Here is a 27,224-nt window from a genome sequence, read left to right as displayed (position 1 = left end):
TTATTCCTGAATGCCACATGAAAGAGTTTGTTGATTGTGACCCACCATACATATATACATATGGTAAAACGCACACACACACACACACACACACACACACACACACACACACACACACACACAAACTGAAATAAAGAGTTCCTCTGAAATATTCTCTGATAGCATCATATTTTGATACTTTCTATTGTTTTCTGTCACTTTTGTCCTATTATTAGCAACTAAATCATATTCTATTATTCCAAAAATGCTGCTAGACTTATGAAATGAGTTTTACAATCTAACTATGAGTTTGACCAGACTGAAATGGACACGTAGTACTTGCTTACCAGAGTATTAGGTCATTTAAAAGCCTCAGGAAGTCCTAGGCTCCCTTACTTTAGAGATTCCATATCATTTTAAAATGAACACAACTGCTATCCCACACTAAACATTTCATATTTAAGTTTGAAAACTGAAGAGCAGCTGAGAAGCTGACATGATGCATGGCTTTGCAGACACTCACTTAACATTCATTTGTGGTGGTTTCTCTGCTTTTCTTTTCATACTTTGCTTTAAGGTTGCAAGCATGTAATTGTTCCTTAAGAAATTGAAAGCCTAGGCACTGTGCCTATAAAGTTGACAGTCTAATACAGTTCTGCTCTCAGTTAACAATTATGAATTCATCAGTGGAAAGAAATGATGAAAGATTATTATCTCTGCTAGCTTTCCCGACAGAAAGCCACTGGGGCATAGAATTGGGTGCTTGTTAAGGTGGGGTGTTCCCTCATTGGGTCAAGAGTGACAGCAGAAAAAGACACACAGGGTTAGGAGAGCTGAGTTGGAATTCCTGCTCTATACAGGCTTTTAGGCTCTTTTTGAACCTTAGTTTTTTCCTCTGGATATTGGAGGTCTTATTAATTGTGCCATGCCTACCAAGCAGGAGTGCTATATGGATTAAAATGAAATAATGTATGTGAAAGTACCTTGCAAATTGTAAAGCACTCCCCATTTATTATTAAAATATTCAGTGGGTAGTGTTCTTGTGGCTGCCCAGCTTGCTTAGGTTTTACTGAAAGAAAATTTATGAACACTAAAGCATCATTCTCAGGAATGTTTTGTGTGCACAAAGCAGCCATAGCTTAGCACCTATTACTATTAATGTTCCCCTGTTTCTCTCTAACACAATTTAGACAGACTCCTATGCATTCGGAACCTTTCGGAAGTCTAGTTCTTGCAGAAACACCACTCTTTCTTGCCAAACTACTGTACTAAATAATTTTGCAATCATTGTTGCCAATAACCTTGAAGAAAAATAGGATTGTTTATAGCAGTGCTACTAAAGGCGGATGGCTGATTTCCTGAACTTCCAGGACTCTAAACCGCTGCAATTTAATTTAATTAAAATGAAGATCAGGCAGAATGCATTATTATACATTGATAATATATGCAGACACAGGCGGACATAGGGAATTATTTTGACAAAATTCACATAATGGATGCAGATCAGAGGCCCTGAACAAGCCAGTTCATCAAATTAAATACGCCGTCTCTAGAATTTTAACGGCATCATGAGCTTAACAATAGTGATTTTTTTATATTGTTTTGCAAGCCATAGAGTTGGGAAGGAAACTAACTAAATAAAATACAATGATTCCCAGACATTATACTTTATTTAGAGCCAGGGAATGAAGCACTAAGGCCAAATCATTTCAAATGCTCACATGGAGTTTTCAGCAGGGCAGTCTTGTCCATGAATCAGACCACAAATTCTTTAAGCTGGATGAACTACTGATTGCAGCTTTTGTAGTGAACCTTAGGGTGAGTTTTACTCTTCTTCTGCTTGATCAATAAAGTACTTGGATTAATAAATCTTATAAGTTGTCACCAACACTTCTTTTAGTAAGGAGTCCAAATAATCCTTATTGGTAATTTATTCACTCTTGTGTTATACCAGTTGCAAAGTCTCTTTCATTGCAGAAAATGATGGGATAGCCTAGGATTTTAAACACCTCCTACGTTTCCATTATGGTTGTCTTTCAACACTTCAGTCTTCTTTCGTGACATTCTGGTACTTAGATATCACACCAATTCCCCACAGCTTAGTTACATGGGAAGCAAGATTGCCACATTTCAAATTAAGCAGCATTTCAACTTAGATATTCTCCATCACTTCAAATTCAGCTTATTTAAATTTGGACTCCTCTTAGTCCATCATCCTGAAATAGGTGGGCCAGAGATTGACAGTTAATTGGTATGAGAAGGAACAAGAGTTAAGGCATTCTTGGCCATAGTCTTAAACTCTTTGCTATAAGTAGACCATTAAGAATGATGGCTAAGGCCATCATTTCTTATTGCTGCTGTGAAAAAAATGTTACACACTAAAAGAATTCAAATAAAATAAATTTGTCATCTTACAGTAGAAACAGTCATGAGTCTCAAATGGTTCTCAATGAACAAAATCCAAGGTATTAGCAGAACTAAGCTAACATCCACAGACTTTAAGGGTACAGCCCATACTTATGTTTGCCACTAGCTACAAGAGGCCACTCATATTCCTTGTTTTGTGGTTTCCATGCCCCTTCTTCAAAATTGTCACTGTTTATCTGTCTCTCAGTGTCATTTACATAATTTTATCTTTCTATAACTCCGATCTCTCCCTCTGTATCTCTCTGACACTTTCAAGGCCTTTCTGATACTATGGAGTCTAGACAAAGTAGTGCAATCTCTAATCACATATTCCAAACTAATCAGCAAACTGAAATTTGTTTGTAACCTTAATTGTCTTTTGTTATGCAGGATGACATACTTAAAGGTGACAGGTGGCCATTTTAGAGTAGGTTTGTTATTTTTATGTTACCAAATAGCTACATTAAGAGGTTTGAATTTAAAAACAATCTGAGCAATGTCATATATAACACCATTGTTACTATTTGGTAGAAAACTTTGTCAAATTCCATTCAGCAGTATACTAATTATAAAATGCTGCCATAGTAATTAAAGAAAAAGAGGCTATTAACTTGAGTGTGGGGGGCACGGGAGGGGTTTGAGAGTGGGTAGCTAGGAGGAAAGAGAGAAATGAAAGTGATCTAATTATATTTTATTTAAACATATTAAAATTATTGTAAGGAAAAGAAAACACAAATAACAGGTTAGTATAAGTCATGAACATATGTAAGTTATAGATAAATGTTAACGTATATTATAGATGAGATCTATAAATATAAGACAAACTAGGGTTTTCCTTTAATAAAGATTGATGTTTTCTTTTTACTTATTTACTAACCTTTTCCTAAACCAAATACTTTTAAAATGTGTTAAAAATGTGGTGAACACTAAAAATAAATAATCAACCATTTTCCTTCTCAAGCTAAGTAAAAGGAGATGGAGATAAAGAATATGTAGTAAATAAAGTCTCTTTAGCCACCAGTCCCTTAAATCATGGCTGACAGGGACATTCCCTACAAGGCAGATAATCCATATTTTAGCTTAGGTACTGTTTGTGCAATTATTTTAGCCTTTTTTTTTGTGTGGGGGGGGCTTTGCCAGTTTTCTTGCTCCACTCTAAAATTTTCCCTTAAGTGTATAAAGAACCATTGTCTAACCTTATACTTTGGATATTTCTAAAGCATTTCATTACCTATTGCTTTTATTATCATCCAATCCTTATAAAAGGACCAATAACATACATTAACATTATTTTACCTAAAAAAAATCGAGATTATATTTACAAATTTCTGCCCTCCGCTTTCCTCCTTCCCAAACCTCCCAGATGGCATTTTAATTAATGCTGTTTTACAGTCAGAATGACAAACACAGGCAAACAGTAGGAATGAAGAAGTCAATACTAGAGTATACACATTATTTTTTTGCTTATATATGTGGCTTACATGTTTCCTTAATTATAGATAAATGTTCCCTCATTGAAGATGACTAACTAGAACAAAGAAGGGTTAGAATATTTAGTAATGGAGATATTTAAAAAGAAGAGATGCAATTTATGTATAAAATGAGGTTGGTGATATGGTACAGTCAGAAGCTAGAGTGATACTTCATTCAGTAAAGTGCTTACTGTGTAAGCACAAGGATCTGAGTCCAGTCCTCTAACTCCATATACAAAGCCTGGTGCTATAATCACAATGTTAGGAAGCAGAGATAGGAGGATACCTAGAGCTTACTAGACAGCCAAACTAGCAAGATCCTTGAGTTCTAGGTTGATTGATACATACTATCTCACAAAAAGACATACAGGGAGTTATTGAAGAAGACACTTGACATAAATCTTTACATACATTTGTACACATGAATATCAGCGCACACATGTACACATGCAAACAAATTGTGCAGTCACTGAAGAAAACAGTTGGGGTGTTTCTCAAGAATTTAAACATAGTATTCACACTATCCATAAATCTATGTATATGTGCAAAAGAATTAAAATCAAATATTGAAATAAATACTTGTATACAAATATTTCTAGGAGCACTACTCAAAACAGACAAAAAGTGAAAACAGTACCAACGTCCTTGCGTTGATAAATGGACAAACGCATGGTATATGCATATAGTAGAATATTATTCAGTCACAAAATGGGAGAAAGCACAGCTATATGTGATTACATAGATGAGCATTGGCAATGTTATGTCCATTGAAAGAAGCCAAACTCAAAAGACCACTTAGTGTATGGTGCTATTAGCTTGAAAAATACAAATTAGGGAAACATGGGAAGAAAGAAAGGCAATGAATAGCCGGGAGGTGGTGGCTCACGCCTTTAATCCCAGCACTCGGGAGACAGAGCCAGGTGGATCTCTGTGAGTTCGAGGCCAGCCTGGGCTGCCAAGTGAGTTCCAGGAAAGGCGCAAAGCTACACAGAGAAACCCTGTCTCAAAAAAAAAAAACCAAAAAAAAAAAAAAAAAAAAAAAGAAAGAAAGGCAATGAATAGATTTCAGGTCGAGGGGAGAGAGAGGTGTGAAGAGCAACTGCCATTATGTGTGGAGTGGCATTGTTGGGGTAATGACAAAAATGTTCTGGATTTACGTATTGGTGATAGTTGCATAACATTTTGAATTGTGCTAATTGTCTTCTCTAAATGTAGGGAAGGTTTTATGGTGTGTAAATTATGTCCCAACCAAAGCTGTTATTTTTTTTAAAACAGGTTCAGATTCATGTATAAATCTTGTGAAGTGATATTAGAAATTATAATAGTTAGCTCTTCATTAGGCTGCTGGATAAATTTGTACATGTTACAGCTTAAGAAAATAATAACCTCGGGAGGCAGAGCCAGGTGGATTTCTGTGAGTTTGAGGCCAGCCTGGTCTACAGAGCAAGATCCAGGATAGGCACCAAAACTACACAGAAAAACCCTGTCTCAAAAAAGGAAATAATAACCAATGGCAAAATCAACAATTAAACTAATCTCTAAATCTAGCAGAGGACTAAGGAAGTTCCTAAAGAATTGGAAGATAAAGAGCTAGAGAGAAATGTAAGAAATTTTGGGTTGTTCTGCCTAGCAAAACACACTAATATCTGGGGTTGAAAAATATGAGGCTTTGGATATATATCAGTCATGATCATAGCAGGAATCGGGCCGTGCTTACTAAGAGTTTGAATGAAAGTGTGGGCAAAGCTAAAGGAAAAGCAGTGGAAGACTCTCAGATTGGTGGCACTGGGCAGTACTGGGAGGCCTTCTTGCCTTAGAGGAGCAAGGGAGAGAATGATGACACAGAGATCAGAGAGAGCTTTGTAACACGTGATTACTCAAAAGGAAGATAGTCTGAACCTAGAGAAGGAGTCTGACTCTAGAACTTTCTTATAACTGCTCCACTCAAGAGGGAGTACTGGCTGGCCAGTAGCATATTGGAAGTTAGCCTCATGGTAGAGTTCTGAGTTACAAGGTTTTTCTATGCTGTACATTGACTGGCTTACATAATTTGATATTCCTTCTAATTGGAATTTGGATACAAGATAAATTAAGTCAGCAGAATAGTAGGTGAAGACCTGAGAGAAAGGGAAAGTTGTTAGCATAATAGTAGAGGTACACTCACTAATAATTAAGATCCAGTCCCTACTGGAGGAATCAGTGAACTCTTGTTGAAGAAGGGACTGAGGTGATCCAAACATGCCCGTGTTCCTTGTATTCTACTAAAGTTCAGCATAGATTATATTGTTAGTCAAATATATGAATCTTAACTAGGCAGAGAAAAGACACCAGATCTTTCATTTTCCACTGGAAAAGGAGAAGAATTTGATACACTATAGGCTAAAAAGTATTGCTTAGCTATGTGGGGCTATAACATGGCAAACACTTCCAAGGAAGGATGTGGAAACAGCTCCTCCAGAGATTCAGCTTCTAATCTGTCCTTAAGATTTCTGGGCAATATGGTAATACTCTGTGTCAAGCTTATAAGAAAAATCAAAAGTAATAAGAAATTAGGATGATATTTTTTATTTAACCTACTAAAGTAATAAGTTAATGGAGTCTAACCATCTTAGACATAAATGATAATAAGTAGAGATGCCTCTATGTTAGAATTTTGTAGTTTCTAAGTGGAAATGACAGTCTAAATGTCAAATTCAAAAAGAAGGCCTGTAGAACAGCACACCAAAGGTCACTGTTAGAAGGCAACATTCAGTTCTGGAGACAGTTATAAGTTGGATATTGTGTGATTCCTGTGGTATGCTACTTTCATGAAATTAAAATAATTTTTAAGCAAAAATATATCGAAGAGGAATTCCAAGCAGGTCCAACGTGGTGTTTACATTAAAAAGAAATCAATAAATATTCCAAATTCAAATAGATACAGTCTATATTATATTGTTTTGTAAGCAAAATATTGTTATTTAAATAGAAATACTTCAACATACCCAAAGCTTCTGCCAGGCCCCAAACCTTCTGTCCATAGATGTCTGTCTTGTTCCAAGCAAATGTGTAGACAAGATTAATTGCAGCCGGAAACCACTTCTGTGTGAGTCGTCCTTCCACAGCTACTGTAAGGTGTACTTTAATCATGCCCACAGGAATCGTTGAATGTGTCAAAATGATCCGTAGCAAAGTTTGATATCCGGGTGTTCGACTGCTCAGGTAACTCAGCCTCACAAAGCTGGAAGGAATGGGTATTTCCTCCTGTACAACCTAAAATTGAAGCACACACACACACACACACAAAACAAAACAAAACAAAAATTAGCTCTCCAGTGGTCACAGGTAGGAGAAGCCATGCTTTATTGTCTAAGAAACAGACTAAAGGACAGTGAATACTGGGAACTACTGATGTCAAGTCATGTGTTCTCAGATTTTTATGAGACTGGGCGACCAAAGGTTTTGAATTTTCTATCAAATCTGAATGAGAATGAGAAATATAGCCAATGCTACAGATTGCTCTCATCTTCTACTACCGGGAATGATTGTAAAGAACAATTTTATTCTTTCAACAGTGTTCCAAAAAATTGCTTAGCAAGAGTCAGGAAAGATCACATTGCTGAATGTCAAGCAATTCAGTGCTCTGGGCTCTATTAAGGGGTTTTCTTTTTTATAAACACACACACACACACACACACACAGACACACACACACACACACCTTTGCTTGCTGATATGTCACATATCTCAAATTCATTGCTTATTTAGGCTGGGCTTTCTAAGAGGAAAGATCACAGATGCAGGCTCAGCAAGTGATATTTAATGACAAAGATTGTGGGATCCCTGGAATTAATCTTCACTGAAGTCATCAAGTTTGTTTACTTTTGAGCTTTGGAATGATCTGGCAGGTCAAATTTTTAATCACAGTTTTTTTTCTTCACATTTTTCTTTGTGACTGTATGTACAAATGGCTAGATATAAGTTCTCCAACTTGGCACCAACGAGAAAAATGAAAATTCCCACTAATTCCTCTGTAAATCTTGTAGTAAACATTGGTTTCAGAGTGAAAATGCCATTTGGCTTTGTAAATTAATTGCTATTATTTGTTTATTGCTGCAGATGGAGTTAAATATCAAAAAATGGTAACTAAAACTGAATCTTATATTCCATTATTTTCATTTTTCAAAACAAAATAGCCGAAGAGGCCATTTTATTCAGTATATTTAACATAATGTGGAGTGTGTAAATTTTTTTGTCTTGTTTCATTATTAACATGTAAATTGGTCCACAGAATTGACTGTTAAACACAAAGCAACACATACTTTTCCACGTTTGGATATTTTTGTTATTTCTAATCACCCAATCTCTCTTGTAAACTCTTTTAAAAAAAGATTTGTTTATTTTTAATGATAATTTTTGTGTGTGTATCTGTGTGTCTGTGTGTATGTACATATGAGTGCAGGTGCCCACGAGGGCCAGAAGAGGGCATCTGATCCTATGAAGCTTGGAATGAGACTTGGATTCTCAGGAAGAATAACAAGTGTACTTAACTGCTGAGTCATCACTCCAGCCCCTCTTTTATCCTCTTTGTCCAGTACTTTCATCTCTACACTATATGTTTCATATTAAAATTGTCTACTGCCTTTTTTCGTATTCTATCTGTATTTAGTGATAGCACATTTGTTACCTTAATATTTCATTTCCATAAGGAAATACATAATTCTAACTTTGAAAACCTTTGTGTTAAACAAAGACCTATGCTTTCTAATGATATCTGTGGAAGAATTAGATATATTCATTACTTTCCTGCTTTTCTTATTTCCTAAGGAAAAGTGTTAGAATAGCCAGAGAGGGTTATTTTTGTGTGAGGTCTTCTTTAGTAGGGAGTTCTGAGAGCTTTGGGGCTGTTGTGATGGAAGTAAAGTCAACTCAGTCTTGGAGTGTCTATTGAGCTCTTTTAGGAGTATACTTCTTGATTTTTGGATATGTAAGACTTATGAATCCATTTATGTGGCATCCACTTTTAAATATCATAGAATGTTTCTTTAATGTTGTTAGGAATGGTACTATGACTATCAGAGTGGCTTAAAACTGAATGTCCAATAAATAATAATTCTCAGGAATGCTGAATTATAAAGCACAAATACTTAGAAATAATGTTGTGTAAAGCACACCCCCTCCAGGCTCGAAAACCATCTTCACTAAATACAGCTAAACAAGAACTTCCATGCCTCCTGAGAACAACAGTAAATACAATCTTCACAATGGAAGAAAAATAGATTTTAAAGCATCTTCAATTTCAGAACCACAAACACTCCAAGCTCATTGATTTACTGTTATCACTATTAAGCTAGCTCACCATGCTTTTTAGGGCACTGTGTTAATTAGGTCAAAGTTGAGCACTTCTCTTGACAGCTAGTTTATCCTGCTTTGAGGGCCACAGATAGTGCCCTAATATCCTTGTCAATAATGTACTAGAAAGACTTCATTTAAATGCTTCTCTTGAAAAATTGAGGCATCCATATTATAGGGACAACAAGAATGACAGAAAAAAAAACCAGCCATAATACACTGCCAAACATCCTAATGACTATAACTTTATACATGTGAAGCCCAATATGCTTACCTGCAGCTCAGGAACAATAGTTCCCCTTTCTGGACAGGATCCTCCAAATGATGTAAGTGGTGAAGGAAGCACAATAGGGTTTGGGCTGATGAAGTTGGAAATATCACAGGATGGTGTGTCTGCTACAATTCTCTGCATGATTACTTTCTCCACCACAATAAACTGATTCCAGGGCAACCAGAGTGTTCTCTTTTCAGACAGGAAAGGTGAACGGTCAAAGAGTAAGATGACAGCGATACCACCAATGGCTACAAGGTCAAAGCTAAGAAGAAAAAAAAGGAGAGAAGAATGAGGAAGAGAAAAAAGAAGAGGAGGATGGAGAGGGGAGCAGGAGGAGAAGGAGGGGGAGGAGAAGGAGAAACATCATGAATTATATGAGCAGTAAAACAAACAAACAAACAAAATTTAAAATAAAAATAGGTCAATTATAGCTTTTTTAAATTACTTTTGGGAAATTATATCTACTTTTATTTTCTGTTTTACAAATATCCACTCACTTGGTGTTCATTTCATGGATGATTTCTTTTTATCATTCAGTAAACTTTTGATATGGGATTTTGTACAAGTAGTTGATATACCAATTTTAATATTGTCTTAAACAAAATCATTACATGCATTTTTTGTAAAGCCAAATCTGACAATACTGCTTCCCCTTGTATTAAGCATCACACAATGGTGACTAGTTAATATTTTTCAGGATTTTAAATAAGCATATTCATCCTGATAAACTCTATGAGTAACTATATATACTATGTAGATATATTTATAAATATGTATATATACTCTTTATACATATGTGTAAAAGGAAAGAGCCAAAGGTTAAATGTCTTGTTCAGGGCCACAGACACAGTGTCAGAAATAATACAGTGTCTCTAAGATAACTTTGGGAGAAACACACCAGCACAGGAAAAGTGATCAGGGAAATTAGAACTAAATCATGCATGAACCTCCTGCATCTAACGACCATCTTCAGCTACTGATTGTGCTTGAATTCCATATTTAGGATTTCTGATTCTGGCTTATTACTGAAAGACAGTTGGTAACTCTTCCTACTCATCTCTGCCTCCAGCTCTTCTGTATCTCTGACAAAAGAAGACTACTCTTCTGTAAGCCAACTATGTCCTGCAACAGAAGTGTTCTCTGACAAGACTATTGTGTTGGAGCATAAAAGCCTCAGATTTCATTTCATTCTGCACTGACGGTTCCACCTGACTTCTTTTTTAAGTATAATGATGTCTTTGAGGTAATGTAATTGAAAACACTCAGAAAGAATATGATAAAAAGTAACAAAATGATAAATCATTATCATATCTTAAAAATGGATAAAAGACAATATGATGCTCCTTAATATTCACAGCAATGCAAGTCCATAAGAGAACAATATAAGCATATCCCTACATCAGAAATTCTCCTTCAGTAAAAACACTTTTTCAATGCTAAAAAGCCTGCTAGGGAAACCGACCAAACTATGGACATCTTACACACTTCCTTTATATGACAATTATTAGGGTTATTCAAGTATTATCATTCATCTCTTGTTGAAGAAATTTTCCGGGTAAAGATAATGAATGGATGGATAATACTATATTGGATGGATGGATAATACTATATTGTTCTTGTTGTCTTTTTAGTGAAGTAGCAGTAATATTAAGATGGATCCCAAAAGGGAAATTTTTTGAACTGAATTAGGAAATAATCTTGGTTTGAACTAAAAAGTAAATCCAAGCAGCTTGTACTTTTAAACAGAGTGGTTGAATTCATGATAGCATAGGAACAGTTTAAGACAAATGTCATGGGGGGGGGGGAAGTCCAATACTATGTGTCAAGGATCTTTCCTTTTCATCACCTTTTACAAAGACATGACCTCATGTACTTTGCCAAATGCATTTGCTTTGTATGAACATTAAGCCTTGACTTCTTAAAACTAGAGTGCTTATTTTTTGAAAAAAGAAACAAACAATGACAATAACAAATATGAAGACACAAAGGGTAAATAAATCATCCAAATAATAACATATCTATCTAGGAATTATCATGTTTCTACAAAGATTAAGCAGACAGAGCAGTCACTATTTTTGTGTGGGAAGAATGAGTTTGACTTTAAACACATCTCAGCTTGAGTCTCATTTCTATCTTATTAACTTTGTGTCTGAATTAGGTTTTAAATCTCTATGAGCTATAGTTACATATTATTAATAAGAGATCTACTATTATGTATTTATATTTACAGCTACTGCTATAAATGAACACATTACTTCTGTAAATAAAATAAGGAATATATATATATATATATTCGTATATATATGAATGAAGTTAGATCTCTCTGTCTAAATACCTACACTTAACATATAAATATTCTGGTTTCTCTATCTTCTTGGAGAGCATTGACTCATGCTTCTTTTCTTCCCACCTGGTTATACATAGGAAACATTGCCTGGCTTATTCATTGACATGGAAGTAGAAGGCAGATTTATGCCCTAAAACTAGTGTCAGCCATTGCAATGCCATACAGAATGCCCTCAGAATGACTTGTTCTTTGACATTTTTCCTGTCATAAAACTCCTCCATTTATATATCATTGAGAATATGTTCTCATGTTATATGACAGGGAGTATAAAGCTCCAAGAAGGGTCATTTCTAGATTTTCACCAATCTATAAGATGTCAATCCAGTCCACTACATAGGTGGACAATTATTGAAACCTCTACCGTGCCTTATAATATCCATCAATTGGGACAGATCAGACAAACTGTCTTTATCTTCCAATCTTGAGAGAAGGTTCCTGAAACACCTAGTATTTTTCAGGAACCTACTTGTAAAAGTTATTTCAACTCTGTACTGACTGTGAGTTACATATCTGTACTGAAGGTGGTAAACCATTGAAGCAAAGAGCAAGATTACTTGAGTTGAAATCTTGTTCTCTGTCCTTACCACCAGTGTCAATCTCAGTAAGTTTTACCTTCCGCTGAAAAGGGAAGATATAAATAATGTTGACCTCATAGGGTTATTAGGAAGAAGACAATGACATTAATGAACATATTTGGCATACAGGAAATTCTAATACATATTTGTGCTTTCTTTAGATTTGACTTTTATTTTCTGCTACTCTTGTCCTTTTCTGAGTATGTAGACTTCAACTTCATAGAGTGCTCAGTCGTTTGTCATCATCCTTCCTTTTGCTTTGTTTTATAGTGCTTTTGTCTCATATCCTGTATCTTCTCTGTGTCTCTAGAGAAGGTTTTGTCAACTAGAAATTTGTTAATAATGGAGAAAAATAATCTATAGTACACATAGAAATTTTATTTGGAATAAGCTTGCCCAGAGGTAAGTTAGCCCAAGATAGTGATACTGCTGGTGGGAATTGTAAACACTGCAGCAGATTCTTGGGATGGACACATGGAGACAGAAGGCCTTCTCGGCACCTGGCATCTCCCACTCTGTCTACTTGGTATCTACATGTTAATATTGGCTTCTCTATAGTTCTTATTTTTTGTTTTGAGACAAGGTTTCTCTGTGTAGCTTTGAGCTTTTCCTGGAACTCACTCTGTTGCCCAGGCGGGTCTCGAACTGATAGAGATCCACCTGGCTCTGCCTCCCGAGTGCTGGGATTAAAGGTGTGCGCCACCACTGCCTTGCTATAGTCCTTATTTTTTGATGTATTTTCCATATGATATTGTACTTTAAAAATGTACTTAGTCTGGGGTAGCAACAAGTAGACATATAAAAGGAAAATCTTTCACAGTCATGTTATGTCTAAGAAATGCTAATGGGACAGTCTGGATGGTATTTAGGGTACATATTTTGAACATATATACTCTTTATGGATCCCAAGAAGAATGTCATTGCCAGAGGCAACTCATGCTACTATCTCCCATTTACATAAATCTGTTTTTCACAGAAAGCTCATCAGAGAAGGGTCTTGGCATTTTAAACACAAAGTGTACAAATGTCAACAAAATTATTCTCTTTAATGTTTTCTGTAATCAGGAAATAGAAGCTTTTAGACATTTTAGACATCAAGATTCTTTGACATTCTTTTATAAATATACAATGAAGCATTGATTGAAATTGAAGCCTCCATCACACCTCCATGACAGGTCATAAGAAGTTAAAGAATCAATTCTTTTCTCAATTAATACACATGGTTTCAGATACTGGCATGGCAGAGGGTAGTTTTGTGTATCAGTTACTGATGAGTGAATGTGCAAAATTCTGTCATTCAATCCAAATGAGAGAAAGGTCCACTTGAAGTAACAGAGAGTTCTAATTATGGAATATTTGACAGGAAATATTGTTTCCCTAACAGCTTTGTGAAGCTTGTTATAATAACTTGATGGCTGGTTAGTAATGTAATTTACATATAAATAATTTCTAAAATCTCTAAAACCAGTTTCTTGTCTTAAGTAGGTTAAAAACCTCTTTATGGTCTTTAATTTTTACACACATTTTCTTGACAGGCAGTTGGAAAAAAATAAATTCAGCACAGCTCAAGCTGAACAATTAGCATTTCTGAAGTGGGTAGGACTAATAAGGGTTGATTGTAGGTTCTTGAAATAAGATAGTCTCTCACACTGTGATAAAGCTCTGAGCCAACAGTTCTTTTTGTGAGTACTGAAGTGGTTTGTTATGAGTAGGACACGTTAAGGGTAACCACCTGGAGACTAGGGCACCCCAAGGCTATTATTATAGTGTTCCCAAGTGTCATAAATAGCTACCTTCAAGATGGACACATGGGTCTATTGACTCAAGGATTCTGAATAAGTGTCTATTTAAGTGACAGCAGCAAAAATGTTTTTGGGGAAAAAATCCTTTTCTAGAGTGAAAAGGCTTAACTTTGAGGTCATATTTCCCAGGTCTCAGAGAACCTTGGTGGTTGATACTTGACACTAACTTAGTATAGTTACATGGGTTGGCCATGCTTGCCAATAAATAAGTTGAAGTCACTACAGAAACAGGTAACTCTGAAGGGAGCTTTCTTTTTGTGATGCTGGGGATCAAACTCAGGCCCTGTACATGCTACTCAACCATTCTATTCCTCAGCTACACTTCAAATAGCAGGGAAAATACATTTAAAAAGTCCCTAATTTTGAACTTTTAGAGGAAATCTTTTTACATGGTCATTTCTAAAATATCTGAAATATTTTTAGGCCTATTGGGGAAGAACAGCTTATGTATTCCATACTTCATCATTTATTATTGGCATCATCTCACTAAACTTTGAGGTTAAATTTATAAATGGAATTAGATGACCACATGCCCAGTGTTTCAAGAAGGCTTGAAAATAATAGTAGAATGGTAGAAATTTGGTTTGACTTAAATTGGTAATAGAGGAAATAAATGTCACTATTTACTTTTCTCCATACAACTAAAAGGAAGATGTGCTTACTATTGCTGTCATATTGAGTCCTGGCTTTACCTATGGCCAAATGTCAGTACTCTGCTCCTACAATCATTAGAAGCAAAAGGCATACCTTCCATCTTGCCGACTGATGGTAAAGCCATAATCACTGTGATGCAAGAAACTGACATTGACTCCCACAAGAGGGGTTCCATCCACAGCCACCACTTGGCCTCGAATCACACAGGCACGCCTGCAACAAAAGATCAAAGGAAATCAAAAAAGCATGATAAAATAAGAATCCAGATGTCAAGTTGTAGAAACTTTGGAAAATTCTCAAGCCTAGAGAAGAAAACAATAATTTCACCAACCAGAAATAAGTACTACTAATATTTTGTGGATAGTATACTTTTTATGCATCAACATTGGGATCATTGCAGTGGGTAGCCGGTCCAGCTTTGTCCTGGAAGTACCACGCCCTTTGAGGCTTCAGTCACTGTCACACCTACAAGGCAGAGCTGAGAGAGGACCCCTGAAGACCCGGGATCTGGATGGGCCAACTCTGTTGGTTCTTGGATCCTGGACACTGGAGGTGGACTGAGCAGAGTTCTCCAGAGAACACCACTGGACTGCGCTACACCTTTCCCAGACCCTGTAACCTATCCCTTCACTTGTAAGGTCCCCCACAAAATGAACCCCCTTTTAACTACATGGAGTGGCCTTAATATTTAAACTAATAGATCATATTAGTTATCATTTACAATTCTGACATTTTAAAGTTAATATTATGTTATTAATATTATCTGATGCATTGAGAACATGTATTTATGTTATTACATAATTTATCCTTAAAGCAATATTCCATGACTTATTTAATTCACCTTTTATTTGAAGACATGCTGTTTCTCCATTTTTTTTCTATACTTCACTTCTTATCTCCTTAGGAGAGTGTTCTATTTGTGCAATTATACTTTTTGGCTTGTCAAAATTAAAATGAATGGCATTAATTAATATACAAATACCTTCTAGCTATGACTGAAGTTCCTGTTGACCCTCTTCTTTCTGGTATTTTTCATCACAGGTAATCAGCAGTATCAATTTTTGTGTATATTTTCTATGCATCAACTCATACAAGAATGACTTTCTTTTTTTTTTTTTGTTTTTTTGAGACAGGGTTTCTCTGTGTAGCTTTGTGCCTTTCCTGGAACTCACTTGGTAGCCCAGGCTGGCCTCGAACTCACAGAGATCCGCCTGCCTCTGCCTCCTGAGTGCTGGGATTAAAGGCGTGCGCCAACAATGCCCAGCTAAGAATGAATATTTTAAAACTCATGAAACACACAGCCAAATTACTGTGTCTAGAAAATAGAACCAAGCAAGCAAACTTAGTTGGGTGACACGGTGCTTGCATATACTGTATATAGGTATGGTGTGCGTTATGCTTGCATGTGGATGTCCAAGGATAATCTTGGGCATTGGTCTTCTACCTTTTTTTGAGACGGTGCCTCTAGTTGACTGCTACATATATAAGACTAGCTAGCATGCTAGCTTTTGTGAATTCCTCTATCTCCACCTGCCCTCTTGTTATAAGGGAACTGGGATTATAGACATGTGCTATGTTGTCTGGCTTTGCATGGATTCTGTGGATTTGAACTCAGCTTGCAAACTAAGTGCTTTATCTATTGAGCCATCTCTCTACCTCCTAGTTGGGTGATCTTGAAGTCTACAGTGAATATATGGTATTCCATAATGATATTATGCTTTCCTTCTCTAATTTAAGTAAAACACTTATGGATACTTCCATTTTAAACACATAAATTTCATCTTTGCCAAAACGATTTCATTCCAGATCCTAAACAAGACTGTTGCTGAAGGACACAGTCCATAAAAGTGCCCACTGATTTCAGCTCTAAATTGTCTGACAAATTGTAACACATTTTAGGAGTATGTACCTTAAAAAGAGGGCCACAGAATAGAATCAAAGCAAGAATTTTCCACTGGCTTATCATTGATTGGAGGTGTGGGCAGGGAGGGGAGAGTTTTCATCAGACTCTAGTCCTAGCTTTAGCAGTTCTGAGCTCTTGTTTATGAATTTTGTTGTTCAAACAGACAAGGCCAAGGAAATGAAATAATGTAAATAATTTTGCTAAAGCATTGAATATTATGGTTTGTTTTTCTTTTAATTACATAGGGATCATGGTGTGCTGGGAAGATAAATCTCAGATTCAGATGGGCTATGATTTTTGGACCAACAAATTTTCTGATTAACTCTAATAATTTTACCCTGAGATTTTATATTCTTTCAACATAATCAACATTCAGGGCAAGTATCTGAAGGCTAATAGTAACAGAAGAGAATCTGAGAGCAGAAACTACACAACAAAAGCATCTCCAGATGAAGACAGGTAGCAACTTCAGTTAACCTAATTACTAAATTCTATTGCAGTTTGAGAAACTGGTTCTAAGTTAAGCTGATAGGACTTATTTGGAGTTCCCTACAGACAGTACTTAACATGAATTACAAGACATTAAGTATCACAAAATGGAAATAGTATAATTAGAGCTACCAGCATTTCTGTATATTCTGAGCTCTCAGACCAATATTCCCAGTTCTGTGATACAGATCATTGGCCTGCACATTGAACACTGACACCTGCTTTGCCATGTCTGATTTTCTCAATCACTCTCACATTACAATCCTATTGGTTCTAACATAGAAAAAAACCCTACAGTCCTTGTATTCTATATTTTGAACTATGATTGACAAATCAGACAAATCTGGTTCTAAGCCCAATGTAACAAAAAGGAAAAATAAAGAAAATCTCTTCATTTCTGTAAAAACAGCTTATTTTAAGATTTATAATTTTTTTATTTTATGTATATCAGTGTGTTTGCCTACATGTATATAAATGTACCACATGAGCCCAGTGCCAATGGAAGCCAAAACACAGCAATAGGGCCTCTGGAACTGGGGTCATAGACAGTTGAAAGCTGCCATGTGAGTGCTGGCAACAAGATCTTTGTGCTCTATGAGAGCAGTGAGTGATCTGAACTGCTGAGCCATTTCTCCAGTCCTTATAGTAACACTTTAGAAATCTTCACAAAATATTCAATAAGATAAATAGGGGTTATGCTGAAGAGAGTTGTGAAAACTCTCCCACAAACTACTTACAAATTGGAATTAGGAGCCTGAGGAGAGACTCTACAGGGACAAATCATTTAGAAATTGGTTGCATATTCCTTCCTACACCCCAAATATTGTTGGTCACTTTTGGGGCATGTGTGGGTTACTTGTCAACTTGCCAAGGTTCTGTCAGTTAACTTTGTTGAGGGCTACGCCATAGTAATGCTGAGATAGTGCTTGCTGACTCTATTTAGGTAAAACAATTCTACACTCACTCATTTTATTTGCCCACATTAAAGACACATATCTAGATACTGTGTCTTTCTACAGTCGTACTAGACTCAATTATTTTTGTTTTTATTTTGTCAAGCCTGCTTGGCATTATTGTTTCATATTTTATGACAGACATGGATCTGTCCCTTCTTTTTTGTTGCTCTTTTATTTTCTATATGGCTTATATTTATGAAGGATCCAGGGCAGTGAGTAAAGAACTCATAAAAGCCATCATTATTCTGCACATTTCCCTGGATTTCTCTCTTCCTTCATTCTGTATCTCAGTCTGAGGAGACTTGTCTTTTGACTCTTCTGCTCCTTAATATTCCTCATATTTTTGACACACACAGATTTGTGTGATAACTACTCATCAAAGTCATCATTATTCAAGACATTGTCTACCTGTTCTTCTCATTCATTTCAATCTCCATCCTCCATAAATAATGTGTGCACATATATCTTTCAATTCCCTTACTTTTTTTATTCCTCATAGTTTATGATCCACATCAACTTACAGAATATGATGAAGCTCCATAAAATGTATTATTCTATATTTGTCAGTATTGAGATTTTTTTTAGTAATGGATTAGACTTTAAATGCTCTAAGCTCCCCTGTATATTGTTGCATTTGTCCTCATTATTTACACACTACATGTCATCCACCTTTTCCCCTGAGTTGTCAGTACTTACTCTAATCACTGACCAACATCAGGCATTCAGTGTCAGTGTAAATTATCTAAATTTTGGGACAATATTAAAGTATTCTTTTTAATTTGCAGCAATTTTGACTGATATTACATAGAGAAACCTAGGGGAAAATCTTCTCAGGTACACTGTTTCAAAACAAAAATTGTTGAGCCCAATCTCTCCCCTAGGGTAACCCAGCTTTCAATGGCCAGTAGAGTGGATTATGCTCTTCAGCTGCCATTTTGTGAACTTCAGTTTCTAAACTCAATTTGCTTCCTAATCCTAGATGTTATCCTTATATATGTCCCTCTTTTACTGATCCACTCAGGACATTTAATTTCTGTACCATTTATATTACTTGTTTGGAGCATTGTTTTTAGCAACCTGTGTAATCCATGCATTTTCAAGACTCTGGTTGAGGAGTGAGGTGCTCACAGTCATGATGTATCTTTGATAAGGTCAATGGTATTTTATGTACATTTGTTTATTCCCATTGTGGTATTACCCAATTTTGTATACCAGAGAGTACCCAGATTTCTTCAATTGTATCTAATATAGGCAAAAATCACTTGACTTGCCCTTGGCACATTAGACTTGTCATATCAAAATTCCCATCAGGGTCATTAGCATAAGCCTCTAATTTCAGCTACCCAGGATGTTGAAGCAGGAAGATCACAAAATACAAGACCTGTTTGGGCTACACATTTTGTTTAAGGTCAGCCTGGTCAATACAGTGTGGTCTTATCTCAAAATGAAAAATATTAAATGAGATTTGGGTGTACATCAGTGTTAGCATGTACAAGGTTCTGGGTTTAATACCTAGTACCACAACAAAGCAAAATGAAACAAAATAAAAACCCAAAATATCTAAACCTCAAATCCTGGTCCTTTAATGATCCATCCTTTTCCCCAAAACCTTGGCCATTCAATACCATAAGGAAATCTTCAGATTCTTTAAGTCAGATAATAAAAGATAATGTCTGGACTGTACCTATGCTGGCCCTGCACTACCAAGTATCTGCCCAGTATAATCATGCATGTGCATGTGCATGTGCTTGCGTGCATGTGTGTGTGTGTGTGTGTGTGTGTGTGTGTGTGTATGTGTGCGTGTGTGCATATGTGTGTGTGTGTGTGTGTGTGTGTGTGTGTGTGTGTGTGTGTGCATGTGCGCACGCACGTACTTTGTGCTTATGTACTCTCAGTGTCAGGAACTGCATGCTTTGCTGGGGGGCTTTCCCTTGATTGGAGACATGGATGGGATGCCTTGCTTCCTTAAATCTTCAACAAGAACATCTCCTTGCTGTGCCTGCTTAGAATAAGGTAAGTTGAACTTAGATGGCATGTCCACTGTGACTTTAAAAACACATGCAGGGAAGACCATCCCTCACAAATATCTCTTTTCCTATTCTCTGGAGAATATAGCCTGCTTCCAAGCTATCTATCTGCTGTTACTATGCTAAAGCAGCGGCCCCAAGGGATTTCTTTCTTCACTTTAACTAAATGGTGACTCTTCTAAGTGTTTGGAGTTATATTTGAAGAACATACTTTACTGAGAGCCTTATTTAACTAACAAGCTGCTTGTTAGACAGCTCTGATGCAAAAGGTCTAATTCATTTTGTATTTGTTATTTTCATGGCACAGTCAAATTATCTCTAGCCTTCAATCAACCCTAGGTTCCATTCTTCTCTGTCCTTATTTGTTGTCTTTTGTCTTCTCTGTCAAATTTCCAATATCCATTCAACACCTCTGGCAACAACATTAACCTCAAGTACAGAAGTTGGTTTGAACAACAAGGTTGAAAACTAAATTGCTGAAAGAAGATGTAATTTACTGCATTGTATTTCTGATTAAAATCTTTCACAAGGAAAATGAGGTTTAGGGCCAGAGAAGTTACAGCTATTTGCTTTTGTTGCTAACATGAGCATAAGCAGTCCTTGAAGTATAACATTCCAAATCAAGGACCTCTCCTTCTGGGGATGAAGCAGCAGGTGGATAGGTTAGGTGACTTTCTCAATCGAAACAGACAAACAGAATCCTTTCCACAAGCTGAGCACTGCACAAGAAAAAGCATTGAGAGCGCCTGGGCTGGGAGAGGTCACATGGCTTTTTTGCTCACTAGTGTTTGAATTTTGCCCTGTAAATTCCTGAATTGATTGTCACTTTGTTCAAGTCTTCATGGGACAGAGATAGACTGCATAATAAGGTATGTTTTGAGCATTTTTACAACATCTTATATAGGGGTTAATCATAGCATAAATCCTGCAGTTGGAAACTGTGTCATTCAGGGCAAAACATTGCTTCTGGGGCCTTATTGGAATATAAACACCTCTGAGTGGTTGTAACAAAGATTTCATAAGGTTTCCATTATTCATTGCCGTCTCAAAATAAATAGGAAGGTCTTCAGGGTGCAATTTGAGATGTCAGTCCTAACGCCTCTGTGGTAATCTTTCTCTCCATAAGGCAGTGATTCTCAAACTTGATGTGATGTATACCTAAATCCCCTGGAGGGTTTGTTGAAGGAAAGATTGAACTTCAGTGGGCATGTGCACAGACTTTCTGATTTGGTAAGTCTGATGTGGGACCCGAAAGCTTACAGATTTAACAAGTTCCCAAGTGCTGCTGATCCTGCATGTGTAAAGGCCAAACTTTAGTGAAAGCAAGACTGTCACCTAATCAGCCAATTAAGATGTACGAACTTCTGGGGAAGAAGACAGGAAGCATAAACCATAAAAAGGCAAGAAAATAAACAAACAATTCACAGTCTTACTACTATGAAATCCTTGAATTTTAACTCTTCCATAAAAGCTTCTGGAACAATTAGCATTTGGCAAGTCATGTTGAAACTGGCATGACAAAATGATGGGTGAACCATCACATGAACTGTGGGGTACCTTCAAAACCAGAGCTTGTAAAAGAGAAATATGTTTTAACCCAATTTATCTGCTCCAGATAAGTGCATATGTTTCCTGGACTATTGTTCACATTATAGTCTTCATTCTCGTGTCATTGCACTTGTCATAGCCTGCCTGGAATGACAGTTCTAGATTGCTTGCTCTTTCCTATTAGAGAGCCACACTGAGGCCAAGAACTATGTGATTTTATCTGCTGTGCCCTTCTGTGTGCCTGGAGTACACAGCATGTGCTCAGGAACAATTAATAGAATTTCAGCTTTTTTTTTTAAAAAAAAATCTAAAGTTGTAAGGTGCTTGCATCATATCATCATGGCACCGTGTCAAGAATTTCAGAGATACTTCGAGGTTCCTATGTGACAGATGCCTTACAGTTCATTTGTTAGAAGCCAACGTCCTCATCACGGGGATTTTGTTTGATAATTGACTGCTTAAGGGAATTAAACAATATCTGTGCCATTAGGCAAAATGAATGAATAGACCTTCTCAAATGCTTAATTTATGCACACTAACCCCATTATTCATTTATATACTATCATATAATTACTATTTGATATTTCCTAATTTAAATACATTTGAGGTTTTTAAAATACAGCTATTTTAGTGGGAGGAGTATTTCAACAGAATACATGATGTTTTTGATAAGTTATCTAGGTCAATACAGCATTATAAAATCACTTAATGATGAAGCATAAACCTATGTTCATGTTCAAAAACTGTGACAGCCGTGCATATTCATATGAGAGCCCAATAAAATTTCGTTAGTTTTTGCTTAAATAGAGCAAGATGATTTACTCCTACTCCATTGATCACTAGCCCAAATAAATAATACTTACCAAGTGGGTAACATTAAAAGCAGCTGGGAGTATTGCCCATCAACAATCTAGGGCAGTGGGAAAGGTGGTACTATTGAAAATGCAGATAGCTTTTTAAGCAGAATTATTTTCCTCTTGGCTAGTGATGTTTCAAGTAAAACAAAATGGGGGCACTCACCCTGAGGTAGGGTGGCTATTTTCCCATCTGCCCTGGTAATTGCTTGTCAAAAGTAGGCTTGTTTTGGAGGCCTGAGATCCCCAAAGTAATGGGAAAAAAGATCAAGTGTTTTGAAGCAATAACACTGACGACACAGTTACATTTTCAGTACTGTGTGCCAGTTTGCTTCATTTAGACACATGATTATTTTTGTCTAGAATTTGAATCCTGAAATATTTGTCCTGTAAGCCCTTGCAGCAAGTCTTGAATAGTCTGAAGTGCACTTATTTTATATTTTTTGGTTTTTGGTTTGCTTGCATTTTGCCTATTCTAAACATTACTCAAATGGTCTACCTTTGTAATCAGCCTTAAGAGGTTTTGTTAACCTCATTAACCTCTCCTGTCATTCTCTGTGGACTTGCCTTTCATTTAATGGATAGTCATTAAATATAGGGCAGGCCCTTCTTGTTGGTCATCTTGTGGGCATGGATTCTTTTTCTGCTCTGTGGAAAGCATGGCTGAGCTATGCTCTAGCTCTGGCTCCCTAGTAATTGCCACCGCAAATTTTCCTAAGAAACGGAATTATTCTTGGTTTCATTTAGTGGTTTTGTAAAATGGCAATTGCACTTCTTTCTTGTCTTCTTCCCTACTACCTCACAGAGATTTTTAGAACAACAGTGTTGCCCAGGAAAATTTGAGCTCATATGGTCTGATATAAATATGCATTTTATATAAATAAAACACTAAGCACTTACTATGAAGCAAATACTATGTCAGACATTTTCCTCATCTCATTTCATTTAATATCCATATAACCTTGAGAAATTTTGACTCTTAATTTTATTATAAAAATGTAGGAATATGGTGATATTGTGTTCCCCAAAATATTGTGTACCCTAATAAACTTATCTGAGGCCAGAGAACAGAACAGCCACTAGATACAGAGGCCAGAAAATGTTGGCACACTCACACCTTTAATCCTAGCATTCCAAAGGCAGAGATCCATGAGAAAGCCATACTGGAAACAGCCAGGCATGGTGACACAAGCCTTTAATCCCAGGAAGTGATAGCAGAAAGCAGAAAGGTACATAAGGTGTGAAAACCAGGAACTAGAGCTGGTTAAGCTTTTAGGCTTTTAGCAGCAGTTCTGCTGAGATTCATTCTGGATGAGGACTCAGAGGCTTTCAGTCTGAGGAAACAGGATTGGCTGAGAAGTTGGTGAGGTGAGGTTAGCTGTGGCCTGTTCTGTCTCTCTGATCTTTCAGCATGCACCCAATACCTGGTTCCAGGTTTGTTTTTATTAACAAGACCTTTTAAGATTCGTGCTATGTAGGAACTCACTTGTGGTGACACACACCTTTAATGCCAGAACTTTGGGAGCAGAGGCAGGTGCAAGTTTGTGAGTTTGAGGGCAGCTTGTCTAGAATAAAAAAACTCATTCTAGATAGCACAGACAGTGATAAAGCAGTGACAACCTCTTGATTTGGATCCAAAAGAGTCTTGGGCTGTAGCACAGATCTTTCTGGGGCTTGAAAATGAAAGTGCTCGCCTGTACAAGTGGCATAATCCTCAGGAAATCATTACCTGTATAAATAAACCAACTACTGATCACTTTCTATGTGTGGTTCATGTAGTGGAAATTAATTACAGAACATTCTTCAAAGATTTTAAATTAATTTGGGAGTGTCTCTGACTCTTTGGTCTGCTCTTGGGACCCTTATCCTCCTACTGGGTTGCCTTGTTCAGCCTTGATATGAGGGTTTGTGCCTAGTCCTATTGTAACTTGTTAGGCCATGCTTGGTTGATATCCCTGGGAGGCCTGCTCTTTTTTTGAAGGGAAATGGAGCAGCAGTGGATCTGGGGGAGGGGATGTAGGAAGAGTGGCAGGAGTGGAGGGAGGGGAACCTGCCATTGGGATGTATTGTACAAGAGAAGAATAAATAAATTAAATTACACATATTTATTTATTGTGTGTGAGGGGGGTGATGGGTGAATGTCATAGTGTGCATACAGAGGTGTGAGCAAAGTTAGGGTTATCAATATGTAGGTCCCAGGGATTGAACTTATGTCATAAGGCTTGGCAGCAAGCACCTTTATCTACTTATCCATCTTAACTGTGCAGCTATAGAATATTCTTTCACTGACTACCCTCTCTAAGGACAAAATGACATATTAGATCAGCTAGAGTGTGACCAAAAGCACATAGTCTGACTCAGACATCGCAATAAAGATTGGAGCCTTTGGATTTCAGTCAGATAAAATACAAAAAAATATTTTTTGTACTCAGATGAGTTATAGAGAGTTATTGATATTCCTAATTAAAAAATTAAGTATCTCAGAACATTTGAGTTTCAGATTGTCATAATAATCCGTTAAATACCATTTTGAAAACTTCTGCTCTGATTTCTTTTCATCCTTCCTTGTCCAAGAACACTCTCAAAGAAGTGAAACTCACACTTTTTTTTTCTTTTTGGTACTTTTAGGTGTCGACTGCTGATTTCAGTAGCTAGTCAGCACTGTAAATCTGGGAACCATCAGCACTTTATAATTTTATAAATCTGTCTTAAACATGTGTTTCCTTTTTGAAAATCAGGAGATCCTACCTTCACATACGTAACACCTTCCACACAAATGAGATCAAAGTGCTTTATTTGCAACCATCAACAACCTGACTTCCCACTTATGAAGATAAACAAATTAGGTGGCTCAAGAAAATGAAGACGAAAAGACAGGGTTACAAGGAACCATGCCCCAGCACAAGCATACTTGGAGATCTTCCACAGATGTGGGGAGGTCTTAGGTAGTGCCTTTTTTTTTCTTAAAGAAATGAGGGTGAACAGGTGATAAATTTGAGGATGCCAATACCCCACGTTCTTAGTCTGCTCAGTATATTCAGTAACTGTCTTGTGTGTTTATCAACCACTACTTGCATATACAGTCGGATGCTTTTTGTGTTCCTAGATGAAAAATATATGAAAACCTGCCATGAAGAAATAGAATTCTTTCACAACTAACTCCTTAAAAAGTTAAACAGAAAGCATATGGATTCAAATTTATACTTCAGCAAAATTACAAATAACTATATTGTGGACATTCTGGGAGAAAGTTATTTGTGAAATCTTAAAACTGAATGGTAATTCCATGGATGCTTGAATGGTGTAATAACATTGTATCTCATTTAAAAAACTCTAAAGTACTGGCTTTCCTTCTCTCTTCTTTTTAAAAATAATTCTAAATGAGTAAATGTTTGCTATATATTGGATTCCTTTTGAGTTCAACTAGTTAACTAATTGATGAAGACTGGCTATAGTTTTCCTGTTTTCATGATTAAATGGTGTAGGGCTACAGCTTATTTTCTTTCTGTAAAGCCTATTCAGTTTGTCTGAGGGATTCAGATTTTCTCAATGTACTCCTGGGTAGGGCCTTTAAGCATTTATTAGTAAAACCTAGTATAATAAATGTTGGTAGTAAGTAATTCCTTGAGATATGCTGTGGATATTGTTCTATATAAATAAAACACTGGTGGCCAGTGACGAGGCAGGAAGTAGGTGGGACAAGGAGAGAGGAGAATTCTGGGAAGCGGAAGGCTGGGGAGAGAGACACTACAGCCACCGCCAGGAGAAGCAGCATGTAAAGACGCCAGGAAGCCACCAGCCACGTGGCAAGGTATAGATTTATAGAAATGGGTTAATTTAAGATATAAGAACAGTTAGCAAGAAGCCTGCCACGGCCATACAGTTTATAAGTGATATAAGCGTCTGAGTGATTATTTTATAAGTGGATTGTGGGACTGCGGGGCTTGGGGAACCTGGAGAGAAGCCCTCCAGCAACAAATGGCGCCCAACGGCTCGAGCTTCCACCTTAAACCTGAGAATATTTAATAACCAATTCTAAACAGAGCCAAAACCAGGTTCCTGCTTCTTGTCTCATATGAGCAGCTAGACGGCGCAAAACGCGGGTTTGAACACTGGCGGGTTCCTGGCGTGTGCATTTGACCGGCAGTATGGTGAAAATGAGGTGTCTGCCAGCGGCACATTAAGCTGTATGGTAGATTTAGTCTTTACTCTTATTTAAAAAAAAAAGGTTTCTGGGCTACACGCTGCTTTGATAAAAGCTTAGACCCACTATTTCTGAGACTTGATGACTCCCAGAGCTGGTGAAAAATGTACCACTGCCATGTTGGGCAGCTAAAGTGGGTGGAGCCAGCAGCCACAGCACAGTTTCAGTCTTAGAATGGTACAGTTTAAAGCAATAGGCTCAAGGCTCAAGGTAATATAAAAAATAAGCCACGTAACGATGGCTACCACACAGAGAATCTGGATTATGTTGTCTTTGATATTTGTAACTGAAGAAAAACATTTGATTGCAAAAGCTGTTGAGTTATGCCAAAATGTATATTTTAAAGGTACCTTGACTTCAAAATTTGGATTTAAGGATATGTTGCTTTGGAAAAGAGGTTCTGC

At 36.8% G+C, this 27,224-nt stretch overlaps 1 protein-coding gene across 1 annotated transcript in view; it reads right to left on the bottom strand.

Annotated features, from left to right (window-relative positions):
- Tenm1 (teneurin transmembrane protein 1) overlaps positions 1–27,224 on the bottom strand; it is an 827,344-nt gene that overhangs the window by 129,033 nt on the left and 671,087 nt on the right. Inside the window, exons 19-21 of the mRNA XM_006981543.4 lie at positions 14,933–15,052; positions 9,462–9,723; positions 6,842–7,109 (exon numbers count right to left, since the gene is read on the bottom strand). Coding sequence (XP_006981605.1) covers positions 6,842–7,109; positions 9,462–9,723; positions 14,933–15,052 — 650 coding nt within the window. The remainder of the gene's footprint in view (positions 1–6,841; positions 7,110–9,461; positions 9,724–14,932; positions 15,053–27,224) is intronic.

This window comes from Peromyscus maniculatus, chromosome X (assembly GCF_049852395.1).
Source record: "Peromyscus maniculatus bairdii isolate BWxNUB_F1_BW_parent chromosome X, HU_Pman_BW_mat_3.1, whole genome shotgun sequence".
Lineage (NCBI taxonomy): Eukaryota > Metazoa > Chordata > Mammalia > Rodentia > Cricetidae > Peromyscus > Peromyscus maniculatus.
This window is presented reverse-complemented; position numbering and strand designations above follow the sequence as displayed.